Below are 15,000 nucleotides of genomic sequence, written 5' to 3'. Positions count from 1 at the left end.
CCATCAGCAGCACCAGCTCCAGCAGCTTGCTGAAGCCCTCGCTCTTCTTCACCTCCTCGCAGGCGAACGTGACGTTCATGATGTCCGGCCGGATGTTGTTCACCTGCTCCTCGAAGGTCAGCTTGAAAAGGATGCCATTGAGGCGCGGACGGAGCAGCTTCACCGAGCTCATCTGAAGACAAAAGTAGGAGCTCCAGTGAGAACTTCTAAACTTTCACTTGTTATTGTGACTTCTCAGTAACTATGATTAGGAAATATTCAATCAATTTTGGATTATTATTATTCTTTTATTTTTTTACACGTCTTTCTCTCAGAAGTGATCTGTCTTTCAATGAGGACATGCGTTTGCTAACGACAGAGTAGAATATCTAGTCAGAGCAAGGCCAGACACTCGCCTTCCATCTGCCAGATGCATTTTAATTTGGATTAATCGCCCATGAAACAGATTTGTCTATAAAAAATACACTTTGAATTAATACTTTTTATTTGTTTATCTGCGGTTTACGGAGGCCTCGGAGATAGCAACAGAATTACCGGGAGAAGTTTGGTCGGGGAAAGACAAAAGACAAGAGGGGATAAATAAAGCGCGTTGTTCTACAGATTGCCGCATAATCAGACTCTGGGAGGCGGCCTCTGGACTCAGTCATGATGTTTCATTACAGCTCCAATGTATTCATGTTCATGAGCAAGTTGTCTATCACACCAAAGTCACTGTGCCCCCCCCGCCCCCTCTCTCTCATCCATTGATTTGATTTCTCTGTATATTATAAGAGAAAATCACACTTAAAGAGGGCGAGTTGGTGACAGCTCTAGTGGGAGGAAGCTTGAAAGTGACTTATTTCCCCCAGGGCCAGCGTGGTGTTGATGAGCTGCATGTCACCAGCAGGGCGGTACATTACTGCCACACTAGTGAGATCACACAAGGGAACTGTTGCAGCTTGCTTCATTATGTCGTCGAACGTATGAAACAGGTACAAAAACCGACACTGGTATGGGAAAAAAAAGACATGCATTTGAAATGGAGAGGTGTTGAACAGTGGTCTAGCTCGTTGCCTTCTGTTAGTCGCAATCAGCACACTTATATTGCACGGCGAAATGACCACTTGAACTGAAAAACTGAAATAGGCCTACTTGAAAAATCAGTGTACTACTAAAAATGACCTTGTAAGACTAAACAACAAATGTGCACTTTATGGACTGATTAAATATTATGGAAGTCTAAAATACAGTGTATTACTCAAGAAAAGTAAAAAAACTCAACATCAACCAGAAAAAGTGCTTGCGGCAACTATAGTAAATCATTTATAAAGTATGGGCAGAAACCGCTACATTAAGCTGTTCTAGCTGGGAGTTTTGCATCAGCTAACTATTATAGGATGACATCACATCTCTGGACAGTATTGTCTTGTTTGTGCGACAATGTATTTGTTGAGAGACAATAACAGTCGCTGCAAAACAAATAATTACTGTATGATATTGCATTGAAATCAAGTCTTGCCTCTGTATTATCTATCAAAACCACGGCTTCTGTGAGTCACAAGTGAGATACCAGATTTGCTATAAAATATGCCCTTTATATTCCTAGCCCTTTAATTATGCATGGCTACGTCTCTTTATATATTGAATAGGCCTGATACAGCTCAGAGCCTTCAGGCCAGCTTTATTCCTCGCTGTTTTTTTCCTAACGGCAATATTGTTCATTTGCTGGTCTCCCCACTGTGGTCTCTCCACCCAGAGCCCCATGGTGAAGGGATGCACATGTACGGGTGTGTGCAGCAGCCATGGGGAGGGACTGGGGGGGGGGGGGGGGGGGGGGGGCAGGGTGTAATGGAGTAGGAAGTGAGAGGGAAGAACACAAGAGATAGAGAGACAGACAGATGGACAGAGAGAGAGAGAGAGAGAGAGAGAGAGAGAGAGAGAGAAAGAGGATGGGAGAGCTCTAGGGAGGGAAGCAGTGGTGGGTGGGGGTTACGATCAATAACCGGTGGAAGATGCCGTACCGTGTAATCATGTGTGTGTGTGTGTGTGTGTAAGCATGTGTGTTTGTGTGTGTGTGTGTGTGTGTGTGTACTCACCACAATACCAAACTGTTCCGACTCACACAGCTCCTCATACTCGCTCTTCAGCTCTGCAAGCGCACTCAGCTCCTTCTGCTCCGGAAGGTTCTTTATCAGGTTCTGAGAGAGAGAGAGAGAGAGAGAGAGAGAGAGAGAGAGATAGGAAATCAGTGCTATTGTTCACCTCCAAGAGTCGATGAGACTAGTGGGATAGACAGGCATCTTACAGCTTGCTGGTAATGGACTCAAAACGATATGTGTCTATATAGAGACCCACACATACTCATGAGCCAATCAAGAGCAGGACATCGTTATTGCTCAATACAATACACATCCATTAGAAGGTTGACTGAACCAAAAAAAGACGGATACGGGTACAAGGATGATTATTAGACATTGTGTGTGAATGTGCAATAATGAGAGATTGGCTTCACCTTGGGGATGTGACATGGACACACATGTTTACACTGGCACAGATCTGGCTTGGAACAGAAGGCCAAGCGTGAGTGGGGGAGACGAGGAGGAGATCATTTAAAAGCTGATCTCCGCCGGATGCGGTTCCATCCTCGGCAGGGGAACCTTACATCAGAGCTCCGGCGGAACCGTTCCACAGCACAGTGGAGGAAATAAGGAGAGCCTTCATGGGCTCATTATTTCAGCTCTTGAGTTTACATGGGGAGTTTACAATTTGCCGATAAATAAGACTGCCATACCGCCCAAAAAATCTATTTTTTTCTCGCACTTTAAGAAAAGCTTGTTGTACTTTTGCAAATATCCTACCAAATTGGATTTAAAAAAAATAATAAATGATTTTCCCCTCACATGTTAATTGCGCATGTGAAGGTCATCTGAGCAAATGAAGCATAGCAACCTTTTATCCTCTTTCTCGTTTTCTCTGAGGAGGAGGAGGATGAGGAGGAAGAGAAGTGCCCTTTCCCTGCTCTTCTGGAATCTTCCTCCCTCATTAGCTCCCTTCATTTAGACAGCAGGAGCACGCTGGCGCCGGGTCACATGACCAGGTGTGGACATGGACATGGACACCGCAGTAGCTTGGACTGACTCGCTCTGGCCTTGGACTAGAGGAGCTGTCGCAAACTCCAGCATGTCTACTGGCCACTAATGATGACATCCTACCCTTTCCCAAAGGCATTCATGCAGTCTAAAAGCCAACCAAGACAAGTTTGAAGGGTACACTGTATGAATGAGTAGTGAAGGTTTGTGCCTGCTGTATTCAAATTGCCGCTGTATTCATACTGTACTAGTAAGAGAAGAGTCATTTATGCATGATCATATTGATATCAATGGAACGCCAATTCCAAACCTGTATTTATTACTAATCTTGGATATTTTCAATGAACTTGATTGACGCTTAGGAAAGGAAATAATGATCAAAATATTCTTTAACCATCAACCAAAAACACTTCCCACAATATGGGGAAAATACTAATACCAGTTTGTCACTGTCCACGGTTAAGAATGTACTCTCTCTCTCTACAATGACAAATTAGGGCGGTGATCTCTGGGCTATACAGTGGGCTCCTGTCACCTCTCCAGGGTCACACGTCACTTTCTTCACTCAACACGTGAGACCACCAAGTACATGACCTAGGGGGCGTGGCTGTAGCTGTGTGGTAGAGAGGATCGACCAATGACTGCAGGGAGAACTCAAATAAAGGTGCTCTACTCAGAATAAATGACTAAGGGGGATATAATGAAAGGGGGGATGCAGCCGTTTCCAATCACTGATTCCACTTCAGACAAAAGGTGCTCTACTCAGAATAATTACTATTAAAACAAAACTGTTTCCAATCAATAATTCCACTTCAGACACATTCTGGGACCCCGGCTGTGTCATAGTAGTAAGTGCATTTTGAATGTGCATTAATCTTAAAAGCTAAATCTTATACACAGTCAGATGATTTCCAGCGTATGTTGGAGGTGCACTCGTTTCGCTTGCTGGCATGGAAGAAAAGCTGTTCGTTTCAGTTGCTGGTGTAAGCCGGAGGTGATGATTTGAATGGTGAATTTTAACTGATTGAGTCGATTTATCTGCCCCTGTTTTCTATAGCCTACATGTGCAGATATGCAGAGTTTGCTGTATGGGTCACATATTTAATCACTGATATTTGATAGATAGATAGATAGATATATAAGATTAGATTAGATTAGATTAGATAGATAGATAGATAGATAGATAGATAGATAGATAGATAGATAGATAGATAGATAGATAGATAGATAGATAGATAGATAGATAGATAGATAGATAGATAGATAGATAGATAGATAGAGATATATATATATAATGGTACCAAGATAGATATGAACTTTATCGCCGAAGAGAAATGCTCTGTTTAAGGAGCATCAAATATTGCCTCCATTCTCCCCCAACGGCAAATGTACAGTACTGTAATGTCTGGTTTGCAGAGCTTCACAAACATGGCAGAAAACAGGGTCAACAACCAAGTAGCAAAGATCTGCCACGCAACGAGAGATGATGTCGGCAAAACAGTCTTTCTCACTCTTCTATTGGGGACTCAAGAACATTACCCTCCCACTAGGGTGAAAGAACAAAGCGCTACTCACAACGTATCAATGATTCAGAACCAAATGCTCCAATACAGCAGTGGAACTCTATCATCATTGCTAATGCTCAGGGAATCCCATTATTGCGCTTGTTTTTCCTCTGCTACTGCTTGCAGAGAAGAGACAAGCAATTAAGAGTTTTCTCTGAAGCTTTTTTTCCAGCGGTATCTCTGCGACGGCGTCACAAAGCAGCCGGAGCCGGGGTTCTTCTAGCGGAGTGGAGCTGGCGTTCTCATTGTCATTTGTTATTTCATTTGTCTGCCATCTAGTTAATTATCAGAAGCCCCATAGAGTGTAACTGACACAAAGGCAGAGCCATATGTGGATTTGTGGGAGTCTGGGTAGATGGGGCGGGGACAGACTCCTCGCTGCGCGCCTCCAGACACGCTCGGCATTCTGGGATAGATTACAGGAAGTCTTCTGCAGTCATTGCACATTGAATACAATACTGCATCTGTCACCCATGATGTCAAGACACAGCGAGAAAGAGAAATGTATGGTAATTGTTCCTCTACTTTGGGGGTGGGGGGGGCGGGACTTTGAGTTTGAGTCATACAGGTAATTGGGCAATTGCAACATGCAGAGTGCAGCGTGAACAGAAGTGACAGCAATTTTTGTCCTGAAATAACCCAAATCAGGAGAACCATACCGTGGCAATAGATATCCCATTAAGAAGTATGAAAATGGTTTCCGGATCTTACGACAAGCCAGCAGGCTCTCTAAGTGGAGAGGGAAGAGTATTAGTCATGATGACATCATCCAGTTAAACCAACATATGAAGAGTTTAGTTTTTTTTGGTAAAGATAATCACTAGATATATGTATATATATATATATATATCAAGTTTTTATAACGAGATAGAGCCTTAACATGCTCTTCATCCGGCCTCAACCAATTGGCTTGTGAGAGTCGGACATAGAGTGAGACCAGTCAATACTGATGGTTTGTTCCAACTGGGCCACCGTACTGCACTGTCCTCCGTCACTATGGGGAAAATCAAGGATTGCACAACAGGCGCCTCCAATATTCCTTTCAGCATAGCTGACTTCCTACAGAGTGGTGAGAGACAACGGGCGATCAACAAATCGCAAGTTATAGTCCAAAGGAAAGCGCAATCAATGAAAAAATGTTCTACCAACAATAAACTATTTTATGAAACTCCCAAGAATTCAAACAGCGGGAGGAATGAAGGAGGATCCCAGCTGATGTGTGTACGATGTGGGAGCTGTTTCCTCTTCCTCCCCGCTGGGAGACCGTCACAGATAAAAGCTGTATTTTTACCACCGTTCATGTTTGTGTGCAGACACAAATGTTTGACAGATGTAATTTTCTCCTTTTAATTGATTTTCTCCTCAATATTGGGGAGGCGTCGGAGCATTCGGCTCCCCCCTCCGTGCTCGGCGATGAAATGGAACGTCGGACTGTCGCCTACCCACCGTGCCATCTCAGCAGGCGCGCTGACTGGCTCGCTGTCAACCACGGAACAGGCCTCTGTCAGAGACGGTCGCAAAGAACAGTCAATCAAGAACACTTCTGAAGAGGTCTGAGTTCCGTCGGAAAAATACAGACAATTCTGAAGTAGTTCCCCGCAGAGTTTCAACTCGTGAAGTAAGAAACGTGCGTGTGTGCCGCAGGTTGAGGGAGAGCATGTTGCAAATCACTCCGACAAAATACATCACAGCAGTCATACTCCCACAACACAATTGTTAATTTCGAAGCCACATGAGGGATACTAGTCAACAGACTAACTAGAATGAGAACTAGACAATCGCAGGTACAGTATCATGCTTTTGTTTGCAACTGTGGATTCCGTTATGAAGTGGAACTCAAAGATAATTCAAACAGGATCTCTACTCAGTGGAACCAAACTACCTGTAACACCTCACCAGCTCACAGAGAGCATACTGGCAGACCCCAAACCAGTGTGTCTGTTACAGTACATGCACGTACAGATGCAATAGCGTGTGTGTGTGTGTGTGTGTGTGTGTGTGTGTGTGTTAAACCTAGCCTGTGGCAACATCTACCCCTTGCTCAGCTGTGAGCCCCCAGGCCATGTAAATGGCTCCTACTGCCATGTGGCAGTAGTAAGATACGACCATGGTGGGACGAGAGTTGCTCATTACATAGGTAATAATGTTTTCTGATTACAGACCATTCTCTCCATTGTGATTGCACCAGAGGTCGAGACCCAAGGGTGAATTACAGTATCTAGACGAAAGTGACCTTTTAAAGCGGCATGGAGATGGGATCCTAATCGGGCGTGCTTCTGTCCTGCAATAAATACATTATTACCGTGCACAGACTGAGCTGAAGCCAAGACATGTGATATTTATATGTATGTGTGTGTGTGTGTGTGTGTGTTATATGTGAAGCCTGGATCAACGGATCACCAGTCCAGTGATCATCAGTGAAAAGTACATGTCGTACCTTGTGTGTCCCGGTCTTCTTCCTGGAGCTCATTAGTATTGAAGAGGCCTGGTCTCCTGTCCCTGGTGCTTCAGTACCTTACCTCCGCACGCTCATTCCAAACAAGCCTCTTTTGTTTTTGTTTTTTTGTGCGTTGTTTTTCACCGCCCTCCTTGATCAGCATAATGTATTTCACATTTCATTGTTGAATTAGCATTTGGTGCAGAAGGGTGTATGTGCCGTGTGCCAAAATAAAGCTTCAATTAAGCTCAAGGGGGCCCCGGTTTCTCCTGCTTAAGCGGTAATCCGGCGGGCCCGATGCACTGCCATACTTATCGCCCAGTCCCACATGTGCACTATACACCGTGCAAATTAAGTCCCGACAATGCGCCAGGCTTCTCCAGTCACCTGTTGCGAGGCCCCCAGAACAAAGGCTGGCACGAGACCCGGGGGCCAAACAGCAGAGCAGGTAATGAGGGCCCCATGAATATGGATGGGAGCCATGGAGATCTGGGTGATTGACAAACAAGATAAACAATAATAACAAGCGAGGGGAGACGGAGACGAGAGAGCCGCACGCCGGCTGACGGCCCGTCGCCGGGGCTGGCTGCAAAGGCCGTTGCCATGGAGAGGTGAGGGAGGCGGCGGCGTGCCGGAGAGCGCGCTGCTCGCAGGACAACGTGGCGGATGTTGCCACGCCGAGGACACGACGTGTCAGCAACTCGCCACGGTGGAGAAGGAAATACCATCCTGTCACTCCATGTTGAGGGCCTTTTTTGACTTTTCTTGACTTTTTATTTTCTTTAAGGTCGGAATGCCCTCCCAGAAATGTGTTGGTATATACATTTTTTGTATATTCATACATGTATATTTTTAAAGTGTATGGGGGGTACTTGTATACTGTAGTGTTCACCTGTAGTGACCTAGTGTCAAGAGTTTGACGTTTGTGTATTTACACAAACGGGCGTTTTGAATGACTGGCCTGTTGTGTGGGATTAGAGACACGCCCCCGACACAACTGTGGACTATTGTACAGTAATGTGACTGTATTTTTAATAACCCAACGCGGCGGTGAAAGTGTGTGGGAATCCACTTCCTGCACTGGAATGGATCTTCAGGGAATCTGATTTCCAGCACCACTAAAAACAGAGCAGGTGGGGTGTACATGTCGCCTCTACTCACCTTAGTCTTGATGCTACATATATAAAATGTTCACCACGTAGATGATGGTGAAGATGATGCCAAAAAAGTGGGAAGGTGAAATTCCCGGGTTCCTCACGAGCATGGGTATGTGCAAGATGATGCAAGTGTGTCCAATGGTAAGTAATGACTTCATCATGCTGTACATGTCAACAGGGAATTAAACCGTCCGTGAGAACGAACCACCTTAGATCGATAAAGACGTCATAACTATAGATGTATTAAATAGAACAGAGCGACTATATTCTTCGATAATATTGACCTGCGGATCAGGAATATACGAGGCAGTAAAATGAGATGCGTAAGAGCCATGCAGTTCTTCCTGTGAAATCTAAATTGCGCCGAGGTGCATGTTACATCGCGCATTTCCCATCCGAGGTAGACGAGCGAATGGAGACGCATCCTAAAGAACGGCGGGCATAATTCATGACTGGGGGGGCATATTGTCTGAGTACGGCCGAGTACGACGCGAGGTTTTGTGTTTTTTTCACTTCCTACAAAGGAGAAAAAAGTCATGTTTGCAATATGTCAGGTAAACGGAACAAAGAAGTTCTTTCTGTTTCTAGACAGACGGCAAGACCTCTTTCCGCTTTCAGAGAAAGTTGGAGAGCGCAAGAAGGAAATGATGTCTCTATTCAATCCAACCTGGCGACCAGACTTAGATTTATCCTGGAGACCCAGTTCTCCTTGATTGAATATGGCCCTGGGATGACAGCACTGGCCCAGCAGAGAACCTAGCCTCTGCAGTCCTTGTGAGAAAGCCTATTTTGGAATGAGTCAGGTGGTACATCCCAAGCAGCTAAAAAGAGTGATAGATAGTGTTTAGAGGAAATTGAGGGAGCGGGTGTTTGTGTGTGTGTGTGTGTTTGTGTGCGCACGTGTGTGTGTGTGTGTGTTTGTAGCGGTGTGAACTACCACTACACTCAAACACAGCTGGGGAAGTCAAGGTTCAAGGATAGGAAATGAATTCTAGTGAGACCCGTCTCTCCCCTGTGATGAGTCTGCCTCAGATTCTCTCGTCGAACACAATAGCTAACTAGGCGAGGTCCAGCCTGGCTTCTGGGACAATAAAGATGTAGCCTACAGTAGGCCACCAATACAGTTTTATGTAATGTATTTATTGTAGAAAACAGCCTACTTCTCACAATGACATCATCTTGCTTGATCAAACACAGCTGTGCACTGAATCACTTGCCCCAAGGCCTTGTATTGGGGCTATTGTGTTATCATATGACTAGATGATGCGTAAAGTAAATTAGATGTCATGGAGAGGGGTGGGGGGTGGGATGGCGGGGTTAGATATTAGGCTAAGTTAATGGAAATGTCCCCAGGCTCTCACAGCCAAGTCATCTACCGTTTAAAGGGGCATTAAGTGACCAGGAATTATCAATCCACTTGCCAAGAGCGGCTCAAGTTGATCAACCACAGGTGCACCTTCCGCTTTCACTGCTCCGTCTCGTTGGCTCGTTCTTGGCAATGTGATGAGACTACGTTTATTGAGAGAAAATTAAATTGAAATGAATTAAATTATTTTTTCCCATCATGATTTCAGTGCACGCAGCATCTACTTTGACTGAACTGCCATTTCATTTAGCAGGGTCTGGAGCCGGGCTACACAGCACTACACAGACACAAAAGACTGGTTACAGTCTTAGAAGGTTAGAATTAGGGTTGTGATGGTACTGTTGTTTGAACTTCCTGTCTCTTGAGGCTTTTGACAAACCCTAAGAGCATCCCAACGAGCTTTTACAACCTTACTGTGAAGGCAGTTCAGACCCTCCTGTTCACTCACAGTATGATGTGCTTTTTACCATCATATTATTATTATTATTATAATTATTATTATATTATTATTATTAGTATTATTATTATAATTATTATATTATTCATCCATTTCGGGATGCTGACCTAAAACACAAAGAGACCGTTGGCATTTTCCTCTCTCCAGAAATCCTATTCTATACTTGCCTGCTCCCTCAACAGCACATTTGCACATTAATTACAAATAAATATCAATGGAGCTGCACAGTCGTCAGATTTCCTTTTGAAAAGGGAAGCGACATCAAATAAATCGGCCGGCATGAAACATTAAGGGGCTACTCTGATATTCTACACAACAAGTCAACAGGGCCGAGCCATCCACCATTGAGCGAAAGGCTTATAACACACCGAAAAAAGGGCCTTCTTCAACATGGTCTGCTTGCTCCTCTCATCTCCCCCACGGCCAGGGTGAGTGGCAGAGCCTGGGAGGAAGACAGGGACTGGGTTCCAGTGGTCCTCAGAAGTTTCCTAAGCTCGGCTCAAAAGAGCGACAGACGGCAGTCCCTTTAAGTTCAAGGTACGGTGGAATAGTGAGCCTTGGAGACCACATGCCGCCTCATATTAACGACAAAACGGAAAGTGGTGATAAGAGACCCCTACGTCTTTTTCTTTTTTTTGGGGGGGGGGACTTTGATTTTGAAGAAATGAGAAGTTTGCTTCTGCTTTGCCCCGTAGCAACTGTCTTTTGACGGAGGCCATTTTCAGTCGTCATAAAACAGAAACATTTCCAGCTACGGTATTATGGTCATAGATGTGCAAGAGCAAAGTAATAGTACACAATCATTACTACCGATGAGTAACCATGGTCAGACAAAAAGATGTCTTCAAAGGGCCCATGCAGCATTGTGCATTTGATGTCTTTGTGCCTATGCATTAGCTTTGATGCACCAAAGACAGGTAATGAGCTTTGATGTGACAAGGTTGAATGAGAAAGGGAGGGTCTGCTGTCTGCTAGAGCAAGGGTGGCAGCTTTAGCACTGGGTAGAAAGCTGAAATGATGTGGGTAGAAACGCTGAAAACGGCCTCAAACAACACAATCACCACAGGGTTTTGTCAAACACAACACATTCAACACATTTTGTCAAAACTAATCCATATCAGATTGTTTCATTGAGCCATAGCGTCATAATAGCGTCCTACTTCAATGACTCACCCCTACCAGTCAACACATCTTGTTATTCCAGCATTTCTGTCTGTGTTGTCAAATTACGGCCCCTTTGCTCCGCCCACAAACATATTTAAGCAATTGATCATGAGAGGCAGTGGGTTACAGGGGATTTTACCACAGCTACAGGGCGTTTTTTAGGCCCGACGCAATAGGCCCGACGCGTAGCTGTGGTAAAATCCCCTGTCACCCACTGCCTCTCGTGGTAAATTGCTTTCCTACAACGGTTACTACATGTATATATTTACAAAAAACACTCAGTAGTAACATTCAATAATTTATTTACTGATGATTCTTATCATTTTAGTATTTACAAAATCTTCCGCGATAGGCTATAGTTCTGAATTAAATGGTTTCCAGGCAACATAGGCTCTCTCGCCTATTTGGGTTGGCCTTGTTCACATAAGCCATAAGGCATATTTCGGGTGGTTCACGTATATTTGAATATTTCCAGCTATGGTGCAGTTATTAAAACAGTTCTCCAGAGCACTCGTTTTTGCTGGTAGGGGTGTGGAAGTGTTGGATGAGTGCGTTTTTGTAATAGGATACGAAAAAGGCGAGGTTGCTGAGTGTTTGCTACGCAAAGCATAGCCTACCGCTTGATTTTATCAATGGCCTCGTCAATGAGATTGACGGCGCATTAATACTAATTGTTATGCGGTCGCAGCCGTGGGTTACAGAGTATTTTACCACGGCTGCTAGCCAATCAGAATCAAGTATCCACACTTTCCGTTGTAGAATATACGCTTTAGGCCTTTTGTTTGTAAACAAGTCTCTTACTGCCATCTAGCGGTAGGGAATCATTTATTTACCACTTTAAGACACTATGTCACTGGCAGTGGACCTGCCGTCGTTGGGTTTGTTTTGTCAAAGATCGCTCTGAGCCGGAGTCCAACAGAAAGGAGCTCCAGACGCCTGGGTTGAGATCAGAGTGTGCTAGGAGGGAGCCCAGCCCTAAGCCCACAACCCCCTACCTCTACTCACTGGTGCTGTGATGGACGCCCCAGGGGCTTTGTGGGTGTGAACATAGCGCCGGTGTTTTAAGTGTGTCTGAGGTGTATTGTGTGTGCGGTGAATACAGACACAGAGAGGGGAGCGAGAGCGGAGGGCCTAAAAGGTTAGGACCTTGTCACAGTCGAGACAATGGGAGTGAGGCTAAACCTGCCGTGTCCCCGGGCTGCAGAAAGGCACCGGGCTTGAATGGGGATGAGGTGGGGGTGTTGGATGGCGGCACTAAGGCCAAACACAATGCGGTCAGTCCCCCCGTTACCCAGAGTGCACGTGCCTGTCCCTCTCCACCCGGCGCCGAGCCTCACGTCTCTTTCAGCGCCGCCTCGCTCCGCAGCTCTAACAATAGCGCTGGATGGCTTTGTAGCTCTGGATGGCTTTGTCCTCCCGCCAGCCTTTTCAACAGGACTTTGGCCTCTCGGTTTGCGGCGACCCATTCCACACTTTTACTGGGTGGACGTTCGTAATTTTCTCCTTCTCTTTTTTTTTAATATATTTTAAAAAATCTTTTCATCTGATTGTTGTGGAGAGCTTTTGTAGCGCGCGACAGCGTTGGCCTCACGCCTCTCCCCCCGCATACGCGATGAAGAAACGGCGCTGACACCCAGAACCCACCTAGAACCCACCCAGAACCAACCCAGAACCCACCCAGAACCCACCCAGAACCCACCCCCGCTCCGGTGTGAATAAGCGTGCCAGCAGACAAACGCCACAGCTGAGAGGCGAAGGCCGTTTGTCATCACAGGCCAACGCATGGAATGGCGATACTGAGCACATGGCGTGGATGGAAAACACTGGAGTGTGTGTGTGTGTGTGTGTATGTGTGTGTGTGTGTGTGTATGTGTGTGTGTGTGTGTGTGTGTGTGTGTGTGTGCGAGAGAGAGAGAGAGAGAGAGAGAGAGAGAGAGAGAGAGAGAGAGCTGTACACAGCTCATGGATGGACCAGATTCATGTGGATGTGCGATGGATGGTTCCAGGCCTGCTCGCCTGCGGGGGTCGGGGTGTCTGTACATCACCCCTCCCCCCCCCCCCCCCCCCCCCCCCCAGGGTGCTGATGGGCCCTAATGCAGAGAAAGGAGAGCCAATCAGCTCCGATATATCCCCTCAGACAGGGTGATGCATGGCGCGTGCACGCCGAGGCCAACGCGCTTCGACATTCCGCTGACGAATCATCACATTAGACACGTCGACGGAGCTGGAAGATGATGTGACTGAGTAACGCTGTATACGCATTAAGAGCCGTCCTCCCCTTCCCTACTGAAGCCTTCCTGAGCTGCAGAGGGGTTTTAGACTGTTCTTCGGCCCCCGCGCTGAGAGGGGCCCGGAGATTTGGGTTCCCCGTAGAGCCGGGGGGGCGATACCGGACCTCTCTGAACGTTGGCTGAACCCCGCCGTTGACACGCCGCCGCGTTGACCTCCCCTTGACCTCTGAGGAGACGGGGGGGCCGGAGCTAGGGCTTCGTTCTGAACTTTGACCTCCGACGGAGAATGAGAGAGGGAGAGAGAGAGAGAGAGAGAGAGAGAAGAGAGGAGAGAAGAGAGTGAAAAAGAGAGAAGAGAGAGGACAGAAGAGAGAGAGGATAGAGGAGAGAGAGAAGAGAGAGGAGAGAGATATGACAGAGAAAGGGAGGATAGAGGAGAGAGAAGAGAGAGAGAAGAGGGAGAAGAGAGAGCGAGAAGAGAGAGAAAAGAGAGAGAACTCACTATTCTCTCTCTTTATTCCCATGATTCTCCTTCCTTCAATCTATGAAATGAAATCTGTTCAGCAAACTGACACATTGACACACACGTGCACTTAATCAGCGGTGACAAAGAACACGCACGTACGTGCATATTTTGAGCGGCCTATTATGACAAACATCACCGTCTAACGCCCGCGCACCTCGCCCAGCAATAACAGCGGCGCCCGCGCGCTCCTGCTCCCCTGTGGGAGCGCCTCTGCGGCGCGAGTGGCAGGCGGCGTGCATCTGGGAGCGGCCGGTGTGAAGTTATTAGTCAGAGGGACGAGCTGAGGGATGAGGGAAGACGGGAGGAGGGACAAGCGGAGGGATGAGTGGAGGAGGGATGAGCGGAGGGATGAGGGACGAGCGGAGGGACGAGGGGAGGGACGAAGGGAGGGACAAGTGGAGGGAAGAGTGGAGGGATGAGTGGAGGGATGAGGGACGAGCGGAGGGACGAGTGGAGGGATGAGTGGAGGAGGGATGAGTGGAGGGATGAGGGACGAGCAGAGGGACGAGGGGAGGGACGAAGGGAGGGACAAGTGGAGGGAAGAGTGGAGGGATGAGTGGAGGGACGAGCGTAGGGACGAGGGACGAGCGGAGATGGGGGATGTCGAAGGGGGTGGACAGCGACGGAGGAGGAGGCCTTGCTGTTGACAGACAAATCTCTCCACGGCAGGGGCTTACCATGTGGAGGAAAAGGTCACGGCCATCGCTTCGCTGCCCACAGCCCCCTGGACCCCGCCCCCCGCCACCCTGCCAGCCAATTAAAGGTTATCAGAGCTCAACATAACAGTCCAGCAGGGGCAGCTGGAGGAGACGCGACGCCATTAAGACGATACCCCCTGATTCCTTAGAGAGAGTAGAGCTTCCGATCCCGTTGCATTCTAGTCAGCCTCAGGAGCCGAGCTCACAACATAGGAATAATCCCATCTAGTGGCCTCTATGAAACACACACACACACACACACACGCACGGACACACACACACACGCGCGCAGACTGACTGCCAAGATTGCATTGAGATCTAGTTCTCTCTC

The 15,000-nt window shown here is 46.9% G+C and overlaps 1 protein-coding gene across 1 annotated transcript in view; it reads right to left on the bottom strand.

Moving 5' to 3' along the window:
• diaph2 (diaphanous-related formin 2) overlaps positions 1 to 15,000 on the bottom strand; it is a gene marked incomplete at its 3' end in the record, with an annotated part of 387,717 nt that overhangs the window by 142,619 nt on the left and 230,098 nt on the right. Inside the window, exons 22-23 of the mRNA XM_084459450.1 lie at positions 2,076 to 2,177; positions 1 to 172 (exon numbers count right to left, since the gene is read on the bottom strand). The exon at positions 1 to 172 is cut by the window's left edge and continues 68 nt beyond it. Of these exons, the coding sequence (XP_084315576.1) occupies positions 1 to 172; positions 2,076 to 2,177 (274 nt within the window). The remainder of the gene's footprint in view (positions 173 to 2,075; positions 2,178 to 15,000) is intronic.

This window comes from Borostomias antarcticus (genome assembly GCF_949987555.1).
Source record: "Borostomias antarcticus genome assembly, chromosome: 28".
In the NCBI taxonomy this organism is placed as follows: Eukaryota; Metazoa; Chordata; class Actinopteri; order Stomiiformes; family Stomiidae; genus Borostomias; species Borostomias antarcticus.
The sequence above is the reverse complement of the archived record's forward strand: the minus strand, read 5'-3'. Positions and strand labels throughout refer to the sequence as shown.